The 12,723-nt window shown below is 58.2% G+C and overlaps 2 protein-coding genes across 6 annotated transcripts in view; one reads left to right on the forward strand and one right to left on the reverse strand.

Moving 5' to 3' along the window:
• RPL19 (ribosomal protein L19) lies at window positions 1-5,835 on the forward strand. The gene is made up of 6 exons (XM_074557720.1): window positions 1-157; window positions 842-948; window positions 2,101-2,223; window positions 3,212-3,332; window positions 4,549-4,659; window positions 5,650-5,835. Exons 1-6 carry the CDS (start codon window positions 153-155, stop codon window positions 5,771-5,773), a joined length of 591 nt encoding a protein of 196 aa, XP_074413821.1. The 5' UTR covers window positions 1-152; the 3' UTR covers window positions 5,774-5,835.
• Window positions 5,836-7,602: 1,767 nt separating this feature from the next.
• The window catches only part of FBXL20 (F-box and leucine rich repeat protein 20), a 61,629-nt gene continuing 56,508 nt past the window's right edge, over window positions 7,603-12,723 (reverse strand). For all 5 annotated transcript variants that reach the window (XM_074557831.1, XM_074557829.1, XM_074557832.1 and 2 more), the window contains exons 14-15: window positions 12,303-12,515; window positions 7,603-10,450 (exon numbers count right to left, since the gene is read on the reverse strand). In XM_074557831.1, coding sequence (XP_074413932.1) covers window positions 10,343-10,450; window positions 12,303-12,515 — 321 coding nt within the window. In that variant the 3' untranslated portion in view covers window positions 7,603-10,342. The remainder of the gene's footprint in view (window positions 10,451-12,302; window positions 12,516-12,723) is intronic.

The following is a 12,723-nucleotide window of genomic DNA, read 5'->3' on the forward strand; positions in this document are numbered from 1 at the left end:
GATTTCATCGCGTTTGTTCTTTTATCGCGTTTGGGGCTGCTGCGAGGCCGCGGGGACAGGCGCGGGGGGGAGGGTGGGATGGTACATCCCGCAGGCAGAGGGCGTGGTCAGCGCTGCCGCTGCGTCTCTCCGGCCCCGGCGCCGCCGCCGCCATGAGGTGGGAGCGGGGCCGCGGCCGCTGCTCGGGGGATAACGGCGGTCGGGAGGCACCGGGGAGGGCTGGAGGGGAGCGGGAGAGTGTGCTCAGAACCGGGGCGGTGTCCGGGCAGGGCTGGATGGCGGCCCCGGGCGCTGTGAGGCGGCCGCGGCTTCCTGAGGCCTGGCGGGAAGATGGCGGAGGGGCGCCATGGCCGCGCTGAGGGGCCGGGGGGGCGTGAGAGGCGGTCTGGGGGCGCTGAGCGGGGTGGGGGCGCTGCTCTGGGGCACTGCGGACCTTGGATGCGCCTCTTGGAGCAGCGCGGGGCGTTTGAGAACTTGAGGGGGGTGAGGAGGGGTCTGAGGGGCGGGGGGGGGAAGAATCCCTGAGGGGGGAGAGGGTCCCTGAGGGGTCTCGGAGCGGGGTGAGGGTTCCGTGAGGGGCGATGCGGGACCCTGAGGGTGGGTGAGGGTCCCTAAGGGGAGGGCAGGGTCCCTTGGTGGAGATGGGGACCCTCCCAGTGGGGTGAGGGTCCCTAAATGGGGCTCAGGGCTCCCTGAGGGGGCTGTAGGGTCTCTAAAGGCGGAGTCAAGGGTCCCTTAAGGGGCTGTAGGGTCCCTAAAGTGGGGGTCAGGGGTCCCTAAAGGAGGGTTAGGGGTCCCTGAAGGGTGCAGACCCCCCTGATCCGTGCCTGTTCCCTCGCAGTATGCTCCGGCTCCAGAAGAGGCTGGCCTCCAGCGTGCTGCGCTGCGGGAAGAAGAAGGTGTGGCTTGATCCCAACGAGACCAACGAGATCGCCAATGCCAACTCCCGTACGTGAGGGGATCTGTGGGATCCAGGAGGGAACAGAGGTTGTGGGGAGCTCGGTAATGGTGGAGTCGGTTTAGGTTGGTGAAGTCAGTGAGTGTGGGAAAGGTCTCCCAAAAGCATTTGGTTCAGGGATTGGTTTAGGTGAAATTCAGCAGATTCTTTGGAGGTTAAAGTGAGGATTTTCAGAATTTGCACTGAGGAGGTGCCTGGTGGTTCTGAGATAGTGACTGAGGGAATTGGGATTGTTGGAAGTTTGGTGGGAGAAAACAAGCAGGGCTGTGAGGGGGATGATGACAGGGCTGTGGGGAGTGGGGGAATAGGGATTTGAGGAAAGGGAGAACGGGGATTTGAGGAGGGGGAGAACAGGACTGGGGATGTGGGAGGGATCAAAGCTGTGAGGGAGGGGGAACAGAGGGTTCTAAGGAGGGGGAAAATGGGGTCCTGAGAGGGGGAGAACAGGACTGTCAAGGGGGAAGGACAGGGCTCTGAGAGAAGGGAACACAGAGCTTTGAGGAGGGGGAACACAGAGCTCTGAAGGGGGAGAATGGGCTTCTGAGACTGGGAGAAAAGGGCTGTGAGGAGGGGGAACACAGAGCCCTGAGGAGGAGGAAAATAGGGATTTGAGGAGGGGGAAAACAGGGCTCTGAAGGGGGAGAACAGGATCCTGAGGAGGGGAGAACAGGGCTGTGAAGAGGGGGAAAATGGGGATTTGAGGAGAGGGAAAACAGGATTCTGAGAGGAGGAAACACAGAGCCCTGAGGAGAGGGAAAACAGGGCTCTGAGGAGAGGGAAAACAGGGATTTGAGGAGGGGGAGAACAGGACTGTGAGGAGGGGGAACACAGAGCCCTGAGGAGGAGGAAAATAGGGATTTGAGGAGGGGGAAAACAGGGCTCTGAAGAGAGGGAAAACAGGGATTTTAGGAGGGGGAGAACAGGGCTCTGAGGAGGGAGAACACAACTCTGGGAGAAGGGAAAACAGCTCTGTGAGGAGGGGGGAGCACAGGGCTCTGAAAAGGGGGACCAGGGCTCTGAGGGAGGGAACACAGGGCCCTGAGGGGGTCACTGCCCTGTCCCCGGTGCTGGGTGCTCTCCCTGCCCCGGGCTGGGGTCCCTGCAGTCCCAGCAGCCCCCAGGAGGTGCCGGTGCCTTTGCAGGGCAGCAGATCCGCAAGCTGATCAAGGATGGGCTGATCATCCGCAAGCCCGTGACCGTGCACTCGCGCGCCCGCTGCAGGAAGAACACGCTGGCCCGCAGGAAGGGCCGGCACATGGGCATCGGTGAGTGCCCCGTGGGCATGGGAGTGGGGAACTGAGGGCCAAATTCCTCTGGGAATGGGGGAATTGAGTGCCCCAACCCCCTGGGAATGGGGGAATTGAGTGCCGAATTCCCCTGGGAATGGGGAAATCCACATCAGGGAGTGCCTAATCTCCCTGGGAGTGGGGAACTGAGTGCCCAATTCCTTTGGGAATGAGGGAATTAAATGCCCAGTCCCCCTGGGAATGGGGCAAATCCACATCAGGGAGTGCCCAATTCCCCTGGGAATGGGGGAATTGGGTGCCCAATCCCCCTGGGAATGGGGGAATTGGGTGCCCAATCCCCCTGGGAATGGGGGAATTGGGTGCCCAATCCCCCTGGGAATGGGGGAATTGGGTGCCCAATCCCCCTGGGAATGGGGGAATTGGGTGCCCAATTCCCCTGGGAATGGGGGAATTGGGTGCCCAATTCCCCTGGGAATGGGGGAATTGAGTGCCCAATCCCCCTGGGAATGGGGGAATTGAGTGCCCAATCCCCCTGGGAATGGGGGAATTGAGTGCCCCATGTCCCTGGGAATGGGGGAATTGAGTGCCCAATTCCCCTGGGAATGGGGAAATCCACATCTGGGAGTGCCCCATGCCCCTGGGAGCGGGGGAATTGAGTTCCCAGTCCCCTTGGAATAGGGGAATTTAGTGCCCCATCCCTTTGGGAATAGGGGAATTGTGTGCCCAGTTCCTCCTTGGGAATGGGAGGAATTAAATGGGGGAATCCACATCAGGGAGTGCCCCATGCCCTTGGGAATGGGGGGAATTGAGTGCCCAATTCCCCTGGGAATGGGGGAAGTTCCCCACCTTGCACAGCTGCTGCTCCCTCCTGGGCTGGACACACAGGAAACCCTGGCTTGTGTGATTGTTTCCTTGAGGGGAAAGGGAGGATGGGAAGCTCTGGGATGGCTGTGGGGTTTTGCTGGCAGGAATTTGGGCTCCTCCTGACCCCTTTTCCCCGCTCCAGGCAAGAGGAAGGGCACGGCCAACGCCCGCATGCCCGAGAAGGTCACCTGGATGCGGCGCATGCGGATCCTGCGGCGGCTGCTGCGGCGCTACCGCGAGTCCAAGAAGATCGACCGGCACATGTGGGTGCAGTGCTGGGCTGTGCTGGGCTGTGCTGTGCTGGGCTGTGTGCACCCAGGGCCCCGAGTTCCACTGCCATGGGCATTCCCAGCCATTCCCTGCAACCTTGGGCAGCCCCAGACATTCCCAAGCATTCCCTGGCCTGTTCCATCCCTCCCTGTGTAACTCCAGCCCTTCCTGGGCAACCTCAGTCATTCCCTGGGCCACTCCATCCCTCCCTGGCCATTCCCCAGCCATCCTCAGGGCAACCCCAGTTCTCCCTGGGACACTCCTGCCATTCCCATCCCTCCCAGGGCAGCCCTAGCCATTCCCAGGGCATTCTCAGCCCTCCCAGGGCAGCCCTAGCCATTCCCAGTCCTGCCAGTATGGGCCAGACCAGTCCCTGGACAGGTTCAGTTCTGCCAGAAAGGGCTGGGATGAGCCCTGAATCCTTGGCCCTGCCCTTCCCACACCACCAGCAGGGTGGGGACATCCCTTAATCCCAGTCCATCCCAGTCCATCCCAATCCATCCCATCCTATCCTAGCCCATCCCAGTGCTCCTAGTCCATCCCATCCCACTGCTCCCATCCCATCCCAGTCCCATCCCAGTGCTGCCATCCATCCCAGTCCATCCTAATCCATCCCATCCCATCCCAGTGCTCCCATCCCAGTCCATGCCATCCCAGTCTACCCCAGTGCTCCCAGTCCACCCCATCCCAGTCCATGCCATCCCACTGCTCCCATCCTATCCTAGCCCATCCCAGTGCTCCCAGTCCATGCCATCCCAGTCCACCCCAGTGCTCCTTTACCAGTCCATCCCAGTGCTCCCAGTCCATCCCATCCCAGTCCATTGCAATCCATCCCATTCCAATCCACCCCAGTGCTCCCATCCCAGTGTTCCCAGTGCTCCCAGTCCATCCCAGTCCATCCCATCCCAGTGTTCCCAGTGCTCCCATCCCAGTCCATCCCACTGCTTCCAGTCCATCCCATCCCAGTCCACCCCAGTGCTCCCATCCCAGTGTTCCCATCCCAGTCCATCCCACTGCTTCCAGTCCATCCCATCCCAGTCCATCCCAGTGCTCCCAGTCCATGCCATCCCAGTCCACCCCAGTGCTCCCATCCCAGTGTTCCCAGTGCTCCCATCCCAGTCCATCCCATCCCATCCCAGTCCATCCCAGTGCTCCCAGTCCACCCCAGTGCTCCCAGCAGGAGCTGATGCCCCCCCCTGTGCCCCCCAGGTACCACAGCCTGTACCTGAAGGTCAAGGGCAACGTGTTCAAGAACAAGCGGATCCTCATGGAGCACATCCACAAGCTGAAGGCCGACAAGGCCCGCAAGAAGCTCCTGGCGTAAGTGCTGCCCTGGCAGGAGGGATTGCCAGGGATAAACCCCCCCTGTGGGGGTTCCATCCCAAATGGGGCAAAACTGGGAAATGTGGGCTCTGGGGGGTTTGGGGTTTCACTGAGGTGGGGACTGGGAGATTCCTGAGCAGCTGCTGGAGTGGGTGAATGATTCACCAGGGGAGGGGAGGGATTGCAAAATCCTGGTGGGGAAAAATCTGGGATTCAGCAGAGACTCGTGACCCCAAACAGCTGCTCCTGGATGAGTGGATGGAAATCCCTGGGATCCGTGGGACAGCAGGGCCATGGGGACAGGGGCAGGGCGCTGTGGGGTTGTTCTGGGTGCTGTGGGGTTGTTCTGGGTGTTGTGGGGTTGTTCTGGGTGCTGTGGGGCAGGGTGGTGTGGGCCTGTTCTGGGTGTTTTGGGGCAGCAGGGCCCAAGGAGATGGGGACAGGGTCAGGGTGCTGTGGGGTTGTTCTGGGTGCTGTGGGGTTGTTCTGGGTGCTGTGGGGTTGTTCTGGGTGTTGTGGGGTTGTTCTGGGTGTTCTGGGTGTTGTGGGACAGGGGTCAGGGTGGTGTGGGGCTATTCTGGGTGGCGTGGGTCTGTTGTGGGGTTGTTCTGGGGCTGTTGTGGGGTTGTTCTGGGTCCGTTGTGGGGTGGTTCTGGGGCTGTTGTGGGGTTGTTCTGGGTCTGTTCTGGGGCTGTTCTGGGTCCGTTGTGGGGTTGTTCTGGGGCTGTTTTGGGGTGTTCTGGGCTGTTGTGGGTGTTCTGGGGCTGTTCTGGGGCTGTTGTGGGGTGTTCTGGGCCTGTTTTGGGTGTTCTGGGGCTGTTTTGGATGTTCTGGGTCCGTTGTGGGGTTGTTCTGGGTCCGTTGTGGGGTTGTTCTGGGTCCGTTGTGGGGTTGTTCTGGGGTTGTTCTGGGGCTGTTTTGGGTGTTCTGGGGCTGTTCTGGATGTTCAGGGTCCATTGTGGGTTCCTCACGTCCCCACCCCCGCAGGGACCAGGCGGAGGCGCGGCGCTCCAAGACCAAGGAGGCGCGGAAGCGCAGGGAGGAGCGGCTGCAGGCCAAGAAGGAGGAGATCATCAAAACCCTGTCCAAGGAGGAGGAGGCCAAGAAGTGACCAGGGGCTGTCCCCGAGCCTGTCCCATCCCCAGGCCCCCAATAAAACATCCCGGACTCTCCGGCCCAGTCTCAGTGTCTGCAGCGGGGAGGGGTCTGGGAACTGCTGTGGGCCCTTCCCCTGGGCACGGGGACCCCCTGGACCCCCCAAAGGCTCAGGGGGGAGCTGGGGGGCTGCAGCTCACGCCAGGGACCCCCAGAGCTGGGTGCAGACCCCCCAAACTCCCCCAGGAGCTCCTTGCCAGCTCCATCCCACACTGGGAATGGCTGGACAGATGGACAGACAGACAGACACAGCCTGGATGAGCTCTGGGCCCAGCTGGGGGGGTTCAGTGAGCTGGGGAGGGTCCCCCCACCCTGAAATGGAGCTGAGACCCTCCAAGCTCATCACAGTGATGGGTCCGTGTGTGACACCCCCAGTGTGTGTGTGACACCCCCAGTGTGTGTGTGTGACACCCCCAGTGTGTGTGTGACACCCCCAGTGTGTGTGTGTGACACCCCCGGTGTGTGTGTGACACCCTCAGTGTGTGTGACACCCCCGGTGTGTGTGTGACACCCTCAGTGTGTGTGACACCCCCAGTGTGTGACACCCCCAGTGTGTGTGTGACATCCTGCCCCCCGTGTGTGACACCCCCAGTGTGCGTGTGACACCCCCAGTGCGTGTGACACCCCCAGTGTGTGTGTGTGACACCCGCAGTGTGTGTGTGACACCCCCAGTGTGTGTGTGTGACACCCGCAGTGTGTGTGACACCCCCAGTGTGTGTGTGTGACACCCCCAGTGTGTGTGTGACACCCCCAGTGTGTGTGTGTGACACCCCCAGTGTGTGTGACACCCCCAGTGTGTGTGACACCCCCAGTGTGTGTGTGACACCCCCAGTGTGTGTGACACCCCCAGTGTGTGTGTGACACCCTCAGTGTGTGTGACACCCCCAGTGTGTGTGTGACACCCCCAGTGTGTGTGTGTGACACTCCCAGTGTGTGTGACATCCCCAGTGTGTGTGTGACACCCCCAGTGTGTGTGTGACACCCGTGTCCCGTCCCAGCGTCACCAGGAGGGGACACAGCACCCACCGACCCCTCCCCAAATCTGACCAGCCCAACACCAAGTGAGGGACACAGCACCCACCGACCCCCCCCCACCCTGGGGCTCTGCAAATGCCCCTTTTTTACCCAAAAAGAGCCAAATCTGGCAGGAATTAAAGGGTTAAAGGGGGGTGGTGACAGGGCACACACAGAGGGGGGGTGTTGGCTGGGACAAAGGGGCTGGGGGAGCCCCCTGGTGTCCCCCCCCATTGTATTGACAGCAAACGGAGCCGCTCCCTCCCCGCTGTTCACTGTCAGCACCCGAACCGGACCTAACTGGGCCAAACTGGGCCCAGCCCCGCTCCCGTTCCCCTCCCCGTGCCCATAAAGGTGGGGGGGGGGGTGTGGCCGCCCCCTGTCCCCCTGTGCTGTCACCTCTGCTCGCGGGGTGTCCCCCCCCATCCCCACCACGCCCTTCCAGCCCGACCATTCCTGGTCCAGCCCTGGGCACGTTTACCCCCTGCCCGCCTTGGGGGTGCTCAGGCACCCCCAACTCTGCTGGGCTCGGGGAAACTGAGGCACAGCCGAGCTCCCACCCTTCCCGGGGGCATTTCCCCGCAGGGACCCCCCGGTCCTGCCCTACCTGAAGCAGGAGGAGCCCAAGGGTGGCATCTCCACATCACTGCCACCCTTCCAGTATATCCTGTGCGCCACGAGGAGACCCCCACCCAAATGCTCCCCCTCAGGAGCTGCCCCACGCAGGAATTGGATTTTCCCCCACCCAGTGATTCCCCAGCGAGACACAGCTTGGAAAATGGTGTTTATTGGTATTTATAAATATAAACATCAGGAAGAGTCCATTTGAAGACGGATAATTGACTTAAAAGGACACTGTCAAGAAGTTTGAGCTACCTTAATGCTGTCACCCTGGTCTGCAAACAGAAAATAAAATTGCTTTGGGTTCTGTGTTCTGGAGTTTTCCCTGGAAAACTCTGCTCTGTTCCAAAGGGATCAGCCAGCCAAAATCCCGCTCTTCTCTCTCCCCTGCCACAGTAGGAACTAAACAGAAGTGTTTTGTTTTTATTTTATTTTCCCAGAGTTGTGCAAATCCTGTGATTGCTGGGTGACCCCTCTGCCCGTCCAGTCTGTCACCAGCATCTTCTGCCACCCTGAAACCTGGAGAAAGTTCTGGAAATGAAGGCGCCTGAGGAGAGGGGGAGAATCCACAGCGCTAAAGAGGATTTGAATAAATATAAGGGATTAAAAGCCACCTACAGGAGGGCATTGACAGTATCCTTTTAACCACAGCAGCCTGGAGGTGCTCCCAGGCTGGGGGACATGAAGGGCTGCAGCTCCTGCTGGGAACAGCTCATTGTCCTTTGGGAATTCCTGGTGGGAAAACGGGAAAATCCCCCCCTAATCCAGCCCCTAAACAGCCGCTCCTGCTCCTGCCCCTCCAGGAGATTCCTCAGCGCCCAGGGGAAGCCAAACCCTTCAATGCAGCGCCGAGCTCCCCGCACGGACGGACGGCGGGAACGACGGACACGGACCTGCCCCTCAACCCTCGGGATCTGCCCAGCAGTTCCACCCTGGAATTTCATCCCTCTGGGCTCCCCTGGAGCCTGGAACACCCCAAAACAGCAGCCAGCAAACCCTCCCTGCTCCCCCAGAGCTGGGCCTGGCACACCCAGAGCCCACCCAGGGCTCCGCACTTACCTGGGCAGGTGGGGAGGGCACTGAGGGAGGATCCCAGCCCTGCTCCATCAGGGAATCCTTAATTAATTCTTCATCAGGGCAAACAAGCAAAAAGCTCTACTTGGCTTTTCCTTGGGGGAGGATGGAGGGATGGGACAGGAGGAGGGAACTCGCAGTCCTTGGAACACGGGCTGGGATTTTCTCCCTGTGCTGAGAATTATATATTTGTGTATATATATAATTATTCCCTGTGGGGAGGATTCTGTCGTTGTCATTGGGATAAAACCTGGATTTGGGATGAGTTTGGACACCCAATCCCTGATCATCCAGCCTGGGGTGCAGCTCCCTGTGCTCCTTAAAAATCTTCCTGACAGCTCATCACAGGCTCAGGCTTCTCCTGGGGAAAAAAAATTCCTGATGGATTTGCTGGGAAATCTCAATAAATGACTGAAATTTGGAAGAAAAATTTGAGAAAAAACTAAAAAAAAAAAAAAAAAGAAAAAAAAAGGCAGGATTTGGGGAGGGTAAAATATGTGGAATTAGAAATTCCAAGGTCCATCACAACAATCTGGGAAGAATCTGACACAGGGAAGATGAGCCTTCATGTGAGCGTGCTCAGGTGGGAGCAGGGAACCACAGGGGAATCCTGGATCCCAGGGAAATCCTGGATCCCAGGGAAATCCTGGATCACAGGGAAATCCTGGATCCCAGAGGGAAATCCTGGATCCCAGGGAAATCCTGGATCCCAGGGAAATTCTGGATCCCAGGGAAATCCTGGATCCCAGAGGGAAATTCTGGATCCCAGGGAAATTCTGGATCCCAGGGAAATCCTGGATCCCAGAGGGAAATTCTGGATCCCAGGGAAATCCTGGATCCCAGGGAAATCCTGGATCCCAGAGGGAAATTCTGGATCCCAGGGAAATTCTGACTCAGCAGCTGCTGTTTCATTCCCTTACTGACAAACAGACATGGAACTTGTTGGGGTTTTCAGGTTTGTTGGGATTTTCACGTTTTGTTTGAGTTTTTGGGTTTTGTTGGGGTTTCCAGGTTTTGTTCGGGTTTTTCAGATTTGTTGGGGTTCTCAGGTTTTGTTGGGGTTCTCAGGTTTTGTTTAGGTTTTCACATTTGTTGGGGTTTTCAGATTTGTTGGGTTTCCAGGTTTTGTTCGGGTTTTCAGGTTTTGTCGTGGCTCTCAGGTTTTCTTGGGGTTCTCAGATTTGTTGGGTTTTTTAGATTTTGTTTGAGTTTTCATGTTTTGTTTGGGCTTTTAGGTTTTGTTTAATTTTCATGTTTTGTTTGGGTTTCCAGGTTTTGTTCGGGTTTTCAGGTTTTAAATTTTCATGTTTTGTTTGGGTTTCCAGGTTTTGTTTGGGTTTTAAGGTTTTGTTTAAATTTTCATGTTTTGTTTGGGTTTTCAGATTCTGTCGTGGTTCTCAGCTTTTGTTTGGGTTCTCAGATTTGTTGGGTTTTTTAGATTTTGTTTGAGTTTTCATGTTTTGTTTGGGTTTTCAGATTTTGTCGTGGCTCTCAGTTTTCTTGGGGTTCTCAGATTTGTTGGGTTTTTTAGATTTTGGGGGTTTTCCCTCGTGTTGTGGTTTTCCAGCGTGTTCCTCTCCTCTCCCCTCTCCCCAAGCATCTCCCGGCTCCTTTCCCCGCTCAGTCCCTGCAGCCTGGGCGCCCTCCCCATTCCCGCAGCACCGGGCCCGGCTCCCCCGTCCCGCCGGGATCCCGGGGGTGCGTGGGCGGCAGCCCAGCCCCGAACGGCACTGGGGGCGCTTTTCCCCCGGGGTTCCGCAGCTCCGGGGGTCCCAGGCGCGCTCGCAGCCCCGCGGGCCGGCAGGGGGCTCCAGGGTCATAGGATGATGCAGCATCTGCAGAAGCGCTGCCGGCTGCCGCCCACCGACGGCGGCGGGGTCACCGGGGCGAAGTAGGCGTGGACTTTGATGTTGGGCAGGTGGGTCTGCAGGGAAACGGGGGGGGGGGGGTCAGGGTTTGCATCGGAACCGCGGGTTCATCCCCGGGTGCTGCTCACAGGGGCCGGGATGAGGGAGGTGATGGTTCACACAGCTCTGAGGGGGAGGAGAACCAGGGGATGGCAGCTCGGCACTCCCTGTGGATGAGCCCTCCATGTTCCAGATCCTCCTCATGGATGAATCCTCCCCATCCCAGCTCCTCCTCATGGATAAACCCTCCACATTCCAGATCCTCCTCATGGATAAACCTCCACAATCCCAGCTCCTCCTTATGGATAAACCCTCCTCATGGATAAACCCTCCACATTCCAGCTCCTCTCTATGGATAAATCCTCCCAGTGGATGAATCCTCCCCATCTCAGCTCCTCCCCATGGATAAACCCCCACAATCCCAGCTCCTCCTCATGGATGAACCCTCCATATTCCAGATCCTCCTCACAGATAAACCCCCACAATCCCAGCTCCTCCTTATGGATAAACCCTCCTCGTGGATGAACCCTCCCCATCTCAGCTCCTCCTCATGGATGAGCCCTCCATATTCCAGATCCTCCCCATGGATAAACCCTCCCCATTCCAGCTCCTCTCTATGGATAAATCCTCCCAGTGGATGAATCCTCCCCATCTCAGCTCCTCCCCATGGATAAACCCTGCCCATGAATGAACCTTCCCCATCCCAGCTCCACCCTGTGGATGAGCCCTCCACATTCCAGATCCTCCTCATGGATAAACCCTTCCTATCCCAGCTTGTCCTTATGGCTGAACCCTCTTCATCCCAGCTCCTCCTTCATAAACCCTCCCTATCCCAGTTCCTCCTTATGGATAAACCCTCCCCATCCCAGCTCCTCCACATTCCAGCTCCTCCCTATGGATAAACCCTCCCCATCTCAGCTCCTCCCTGTGGATGAGCCCTCCACATTCCAGATCCTCCCCATGGATGAACCCTCCACAATCCCAGCTCCTCCTTATGCATAAACCCTCCTCATGGATAAACCCTCCCCATTCCAGCTCCTCTCTATGGATAAATCCTCCCAGTGGATGAATCCTCCCCATCTCAGCTCCTCCCCATGGATAAACCCTCACAATTCCAGCTGCTCCTTATGGATAAACCCTTCCTATCCCAGCTTGTCCTTATGGCTGAACCCTCTTCATCCCAGCTCCTCCTTCATAAACCCTCTCCATCCCAGCTCCTCCACATTCCAGCTCCTCCCCATTGATAAATCCTCCCCATCTCAGCTCCTCCTCATGGATAAACCCTGCGCCCATGAATGAACCCTCCCCATCTCAGCTCCTCCCCGTGGATAAACCCTCTAGGCCCCAGCTCCTCCCTATGGCCGAATCTTCCCTATCCCAGCTTCTCCTTGTGGGTAAACCCTCCCCATCCCAGCTCCTCCTCCATCCCAGCTCCTCCCTATGGATAAATTCTCCACATTCCAGCTCCTCCCCATGGATAAATTCCCCCCATCCCAGCTCCTCCTCATGGATGAACCCTCCCTATCCCTATGGAAAGGCAGGATAGCTCCTCTCTATGCTATGGATAAACCCTCCCCATCCCAGCTCCTCCCTGTGGATAAACCCTCCCCATCCCAGCTCCCACATATGGCTGAACCCTCCCAATCCCAGCTCCTCCATGTGGATAAACTCCTAGAATCCCAGTTCCTCCTTATGGATAAACCCTCCCCATCCCAGCTCCTCCTTTTGGATGAACCCTCCCTATCCCAGCTTCTCCTTGTGGATAAACCCTCCCAATCCCAGCTCCTCCCTATGGATGAACCCTCCCCACCCCAGCTCCTCCCTATGGATGAACCCTCCCCACCCCAGCCCCTCCCCGCCCCAGCTCACCCTGAGTCTCTTGATCCCGGCCCGCGTGATCTGCTGGCAGTCGTACAGTTCTATCCTCTCGAGGCTGTGGCAGCTCTTGAGGTGCTCCAGGGAGGCGTCGGTGATCAGGGGGCAGTTGTCCAGCTCGATCACCTCCAGCCGGTCGTGGGCGCAGGCGCCGTTGCCCAGGTGACGGATGCCATCGTCCGTGATCAGCTCGCAGTGGGATAAACTCTGTCCCCAAACACAGGGGTTACACTCTGTCCCTAAACAGAAGGGTTAACTCTGTCCCCAAACACAGGGGTTACACTCTGTCCTGAGACAGAGGGGTTAAACTCTGTCCCTAAACAGAGGGGTTAAACTCTGTCCTGAGGCTGAGGGGTTAACTCTGTCCCCAAACACAGGGGTTACACTCTGTCCTGAGACAGAGGGGTTAAACTCT

Source organism: Zonotrichia albicollis, chromosome 23 (genome assembly GCF_047830755.1).
Source record: "Zonotrichia albicollis isolate bZonAlb1 chromosome 23, bZonAlb1.hap1, whole genome shotgun sequence".
NCBI classification, from domain to species: Eukaryota; Metazoa; Chordata; class Aves; order Passeriformes; family Passerellidae; genus Zonotrichia; species Zonotrichia albicollis.

What these genes read in the sequence shown, in the direction of transcription:
- RPL19 (XM_074557720.1), top strand. An exon ending in GATCGCCAATGCCAACTCCC is followed by an intron (nt 949 to 2,100) that starts GTACGTGAGGGG and finishes GTGCCTTTGCAG; the next exon opens with GGCAGCAGATCCGCAAGCTG. An exon ending in GCCCGCAAGAAGCTCCTGGC is followed by an intron (nt 4,660 to 5,649) that starts GTAAGTGCTGCC and finishes CCACCCCCGCAG; the next exon opens with GGACCAGGCGGAGGCGCGGC.